Raw genomic sequence first — 7,210 nt, 5'->3', positions numbered from 1 at the left:
TAATACATAGCTGTTTAATGACATTGATGGCATGGTTTACATTTGTGACAATCCAGACTGTGCCATACATATATCTGCTGTGAACACCAGTCAGCTAGCTTGTGATGATCATAATATCAAGTGTCTCTCCTCACACCTCCAGCACATGTTAGTGTCAGGACAATGTGCTTGATTATACTCAGATTGCTGACATCATAATAATTGTACAAGAGTGCTGGTGCAGAACCATCTATGCTCATGATCACATATGTTGTATCAGAGACATGGGTATTACTGGTGTTGTTATTCTGATATTGTCCATGACTGTACATGCTGGTTTTACTGCTGGCCATGAGCCTGTAACTGTGTCATACTTGCTACAAACCTCTGCTGACAATACAGGCATATTCAGGCAAATCACACACCTTCACAGTATGCACCCAACCATAACTGTATATAACATCCATGATAGATGTCCTCTCCATTGCTAATGCCTGGATGCTTGTATTACACAGACATCTTCTCCACTGTTATGTCACCTTGTGTGACAGTCATATAATATACTTTTGTCACTGTGCAGTCTGTACTGTGTCAAGTAGAGATGTGATTATTGTTCCTGCTACAACTGTCTTCCTTTTACATGCCCTCATCTGTGATACATTACAATGTTTCATCTGTCCTCCTTCCCGGTGTTCATCCCTAAACTTCATCTCTGTGTCCCTACTCATTAAACATACTGCCTATGTCTATTTATTATAAATGGCACTATGTACCCTTACCGATCAGTTGCACAACTTGTACAGACTGCCTGCAATGGGATTCCACAATACCATGCACTATATACAATGTCCTGTATTGGTGCTTGGAACATATGATGTATCTAGATTATATGTGTGCATATATATATATATATATATATATACATTATATATATATATATATATATATATATATATATATATATACACACACATATATATATATATATATATATATATATATATATATATATATAGATAAATATATATGATATGAACATATTTAGATATTAGGATTAGTAAACCCACCAATAGGGAAAGTGTCTTAGAATAGATACTTATCAATAGCCACCCAGCTGGGACTCTACCCAATGACCCAAGTGATCATTCACTAATGTATATTATTAAGCATAAGGCAGAAATCCACCACAAGACTACGTACAAAACGATCAGAAATAATAAAAACTTCAATCCTACTAACTTCCTAAACAAACTTAAATCGGTCAACTGGTCAGTCCTAAAAAATCTACCACTAGATGAAGCTGTAACTTTAACAATAAATTCCTGAGCATCCTTGACTCCCATGCTCCTGCACGTATTACAAAGACTAAATCTGACACTGCTCCATGGTTCACAAAGGAAACTAAGATAAAAATCAAACTTAGAAATACAGCCTTGAACAAATGGCGAACAACTAAAGCCCCCCTCGACCAAGTGAGATATCGTAAACTTAGAAAGGATACAAAAAAAACTAATTTTGCTAGACAAAAAAACTACTACCAGAGTCTCTAATTTAAACACCAAAACAATCCCCAAAAGTTTTGGACAGATATTAACAGACTTCTTCATCCAGGACAATCTACTACCCCAACCCCATCACACTACAACCATAAATCCCCAGAAACTGTTGCCACTGCCTTTATAACTTTTTCACTGAACCTATTCAGTCCTTAGCTAACCAACTTACTCCCACGGTCCACCCACTCTAACTCTACCACTAACACACCCACTTCTCATCTCCCCTTTAACTTCCAACCTGTCTCTACCACTTTTATCCGATCCCTTACCAAAAAACTAAAACTAACCACACTTTCTCCTGAACTCCTTCCTGCGGAGTACCTACAAAAAGCTGCCGATGCCATAGCATTCCCCATTAATGGAGAAGTGCATTCATAAGCAACTTATGGACTGTCTCATTCAGAACAGTCTGCTTGCCAACTCTCAGCATGGCTTTAGGTCATATCACAGTACCACCTCCACCCTTCTTTCTTTTACAAATACCATATTCCAAAATAGGAACAACAGGCTATCTTCAGCCCTATTTATACACCTGTTGAAGTCCTTTGATATGGTCAACCACAAATTACTCCTCCATTCCCTAAAATCCATCCCTCTAGACAGCTATGCTATTCAGTGGTTCATATCCTATCTGAATGACAAACAGGCTGTATTATGGCAGGGCAAACTGTCCACCCTGCAACCACTCACCCTTGGTATCCCTCAGGGCTCTGTTCTAGGTCCTCACCCTTGGTGTCCCTCAGGGCTCTGTTCTAGGTCCTCACCCTTGGTGTCCCTCAGGGCTCTATTCTAGGTCCTCACCCTTGGTGTCCCTCAGGGCTCTATTCTAGGTCCTCACCCTTGGTGTCCCTCAGGGCTCTGTTCTAGGTCCTCACCCTTGGTGTCCCTCAGGGCTCTGTTCTAGGTCCTCACCCTTGGTGTCCCTCAGGGCTCTTTTCTAGGTCCTCACCCTTGGTGTCTCTCAGGGCTCTGTTCTAGGTCCTCACCCTTGGTGTCCCTCAGGGCTCTATTCTAGGTCCTCACCCTTGGTGTCCCTCAGGGCTCTGTTCTAGGTCCTCACCCTTGGTGTCCCTCAGGGCTCTATTCTAGGTCATCACCCTTGGTGTCCCTCAGGGCTCTATTCTAGGTCCGCACCCTTGGTGTCCCTCAGGGCTCTGTTCTAGGTCCTCACCCTTGGTGTCCCTCAGTGCTCTATTCTAGGTCCTCTACTCTTTTCTATCTTCATCAACAATCTTCATACCGCTATCCCTGATGCAACCTGCATTTAATATGCAGATGACTCTACCCTGATCTGTATGGCTTCCGCCCCTTTAGACCTGCAAACCTTAACACAAAACACATTTAACACAGTTGAAAAGTGGCTCTCTAATCACCATTTGTTGTTAAACCCCAACAAAACTAAACTGCTCCTCTTTACCCCCACCAGTAGATCCACCCCATTTTCCTTCTCCGTAACATCCAACAAACGGTACCTCTATCTCTCCAGATGACCATACTAAGCATTTAGGAGTAATAGTGGACAATAATCTCAAATTTGATCTGCATATCAATAAAACTATAAAAAAAACAATAAGAAGCTTTGCTCATTATATAGAAGCAAACCTTTTCTAACTCTGTTAGCTAGGACTGCAATCGCCCGCTCACACCTTCTCTCTACCCTTCTATATGCCCCCCCCCCACACTCTCCAATGTGAGTAAAACTGCACTTAGTGAGCTCTCTCACTGGTACAGCCATATTGACAGATTGGCCATCGGCTCCACATACAGGACACATCGCTATCAAAACCGCAGCCTTCTCAGGTGGCTAGGACTGCCTAGCTTACTTCTGTTCAGCTTATAGTAGCACACAAAATTCTGTACCACCCTAAAAATACTCCAGCACTCAAAAATATCATAAAGCCATACAATAATTCAAGGCAACTACGATCATCCAATAAACTGTTGGTCCAAACCCACAAAGCTATTAGCACACTCCCTGTTTGCCAGCATCACTGGTAAAACTTGGAATTCACTTCCATCTAACCTTTCCCTCGAACCTTCTTTAAGTCTCTTCAAAAAAGGCCTCAAATAGTATTTTAAAAAGCACTGGCTTTGCCCCTGTACTAACCCTGATTAATTTAAATAAGGCATTGAATAAGTAGTGGTTAATGTTGTACCCATCTGTTGCTCATAACAGCTAGCTGCAACCTGTTGTTTTGTACACTACTACACACTGTCTGTATTGTGAGTAGCTACTAGAGGGCTTTGTAAATATGTTTGACTCATATCTGTTATGTTCCATCTGTGTTAACAGGAGCTTTTCACCCGGGCCTCCACTGAAAATGGACATATATCCAGTCGGACTATTCTGGTCAACATATATATATATATATATATATATATATTTATTTATATATTCTTTTTTTTTACAATAAACCCCAGTAATCATTGTAGCATTCCACGCAGTCCCGCTAACCTAGTCTGCTCTCATGTAAACAAGTTTGATAATTGTGCCGCTTTACATGGTTTCTTGGTTGCCAACACTGTTGCCAGCTATGAAACACTGCCTGTTTACATTTGAGTATGGTGTACAACATAAATATGCATTAAGCTCTACTGCTCCCTATACAAATATGTAAACTCTGTGTAAGCTTCACGCAAAGTCTACATGGAGTTTAATGACCACCAGGGAGTACTGCAATTTTATCCCAATGCTAGTTTAACAAGCCAGTGACTGGATTTGTCCCAAAAGGAGTCATAGTTATGAAATGAGCCAAATGGCATGTCTTCTAATCTTTTTAAATGATTGAACTGATGGCCAGAATATAGTGCATTAGCTTTCTCTTTAGTGTACATGGTCTTTAATAATTTAACTCCTTACAGATTAGCAACATGCATTAGCAGTGTATATCTGTAATCCCATACAAGGCATAATTAGTAGGAGCCCACCTGTACTTCAAGTTCAGGAATCATCACATCCAGTCAAATATATGCTTATCACATATCCATTCTTACCACAGTTATAGTATGAAGTGTTTAGGTAGTTGCTTGGACTACTGGTTGTTTATATGAATTTAGTATTAACTCCTTCATGTAATTCTTGTAATATGGTATGAAGATGTTTTGACATAAAAAGCTTCTTTTAGGTCAACAGGTTATAGTGATATTACAAGCTCATTTGGTGGTGCTGCCATATCAGTCTATGAACTAATGGGTCTAATACAGCCATATTTTCTGGTTACAAAGAACAGAAGAGAGCACTGGACGCTTGGATCACATAGAACAAAGGGATTATCCTACATGTGGTTAACAAGTAAACTGATGACAAATGTTTTTCCAATTCCCATTTCCCTAAAATTGCTATTTTTCACAGTATTTTCTATTGTGTGATTTGACAAGGAGTTCAGAGTTTCTACAGCTTCTGTTTGCACCCTCTCAAGATGTCTCTCTTTTCTCCATGGTTGCATGACTGAGCAGTTAGTGTATTTAAATTAGGGGATGTTGAGGGCAGCGTTTCCCATACTGCCCCCATGGGGGGAAAAATGAGTACTTTTCACTACTCTGTTGTATTAAAAGCCCCATCATTCTACTCAGTGTGATGTGAAACTTTAAGGGGTGATCTCTGCTTAGCCTTCTATGTTATCAATGACCCAACACTCTCTGAATCCCTACACCTAAACAGAACCAGTAGTATGGCAAACACATGTCCTATGGCATTAGCACCACCAAACTGCATGTCAGGTAACTAACTCAATGTATACCAAGTTTCCGGACTAGACTGTCCTTACCTGTCAAGCACCCCTTGCAACCTTTAAAAACAGTCAGGATGACTGGAGATGTGATCATAAATTTCCACTGTGGATATGTGGAAAACGGCTACTTAATATGCAATGTTAATTAAATTGGTCACAGCCCCCCACCAGTATTGGGTGATGCAGCAGTTTCTTTATGATCTTCTTTGGTAATAAATTTATTAAAAACTAAACCTTTGGACTCATTAGCTGTATTTTGCTTAGAGACAATTGTTGAGTTTTCTCAGTTATTGTTATCAGTGAATTTGTTTTCAGTAGGTTTTGAGATGATTTGCATAGTAGACCTATTTGAGACACCATGGAATGGACACCAGCCTTAATCAGGTACAGGACTGCTTACGAAAACCTCTTGGGTTCTGGTGAATTGTAAGTACATCTACAACTTATGAATTCCTGCACAGATTACATCATCCTTGAAGAACTCATACAACTACACTCTCTGCAGACTCTGGCTTCAGCAGCCACTAACAGTATGGGAAACATGCTGTGCTCATTCATTAATTTTCTGATATCCACTTCATCTTACTCAGTATTATGGGGACAGCACAGCCTATCCTGACAACCAACAGGTATAAGGAAATGAACAAATCCTCGTAGTTGCAAAATAAAACCTTGATGAGATGTCAGTCTATTACAGTATTCATACTATACATACACACACACACACACACACACACACACACACACACACACACACCCCTCTGGGCAGATTGGAAGACCACAACTTCAACTTTCCAGCAAAATATGGGGTGTTGGAAGAAAATAAGGCGTACAACAAAACCCTGATGGTCAGAAGGAAGTGCAAATGCTGTAAAGAAGCCTCCTTCCCTAAAATCTGAAACCTCACTAGTCATCTAAGCAACGATTGAAAGTAACAGTAACGAGTAATGTACCTTTGTGTCACCCATCAAGCATTGAGTGGAAGTAACAGTAACGAGTAATGCACCTTTGTGTCTCCCATCAAGTACTGAGTGGTAGCAACAGTAACGAGTAATGTACCTTTGTGTCACCCATCATGTACTGAGTGGAAGTAACAGTAACGAGTAATGTACCTTTGGGTCTCCCGTCAAGCACTGAGTGGAAGTAACAGTAGTGAGTAATGTACCTTTGTGTCTCCCATCAAGCACTGAGTGGTAGTAACAGTAACAAGTAATGTACCTTTGTGTCTCCCATCAAGCACTGAGTGGTAGTAACAGTAACGAGTAATTGTACCTTTGTGTCTCCCATCAAGCACTGAGTGGAAGTAACAGTAACAAGTACTGTACCTTTGTATCACTCGTCAAGTACTCTATCGGACTTAAAGACTCAAACTTATATTTTGGTACAACCATTTTATATACACACACACACACACACACACACACACACACACACACACACACACACACACACACACACACACACACAAACACACACAAACACACACAAACACACACTTCTTATGGCCTTACTATTATTAAATGATTAACAATACCAAATTAATCAATAAATGACTTGTTAAATATTCTATGAACTGTCTGGTGACATAAATGGATAAGGTGAAACAATATTAAATAAACCTTAAGTTGGTGTCTATCTGGCCAATAGTAAAATATCCTGACTGCTTCAGGTTCCAAAACTGGTTCACCTTTTCTTAGTCACTAGCCACAGACAGACCTACAAACTACAACACAGTCTTCTACCTTTGCTACTGACCACCTGCATTCAGGACACTCAGAAATTATCACAGTCCCTTTACTTACATGCATGTCCAGTTCCTTCTCATTTGTCTTCTGCTGATCTTTAAGATGCTCGACTTTTAATTCCAGGGATGATAAGGCTGTTTTTAGCTTGTCCTGTGGATATTAAATAAATATATGAATTAATAAATGCGTACATAAATTA

General features: G+C 40.0%; 1 protein-coding gene across 1 annotated transcript in view; it reads right to left on the bottom strand.

Annotated features, from left to right (window-relative positions):
- The window catches only part of LOC122790680 (src substrate cortactin-like), a 1,120,562-nt gene that overhangs the window by 1,054,677 nt on the left and 58,675 nt on the right, over window positions 1-7,210 (bottom strand). Inside the window, exon 2 of the mRNA XM_044058203.1 lies at window positions 7,022-7,161. Coding sequence (XP_043914138.1) covers window positions 7,022-7,161 — 140 coding nt within the window. The remainder of the gene's footprint in view (window positions 1-7,021; window positions 7,162-7,210) is intronic.

Source organism: Protopterus annectens, chromosome 16.part0, assembly GCF_019279795.1.
Source record: "Protopterus annectens isolate FY-2018-M chromosome 16.part0, PAN1.0, whole genome shotgun sequence".
NCBI classification, from domain to species: Eukaryota; Metazoa; Chordata; order Ceratodontiformes; family Protopteridae; genus Protopterus; species Protopterus annectens.
Note: the sequence above shows the minus strand (reverse complement) of the source record. Positions and strands in the feature narration are given on the sequence as shown.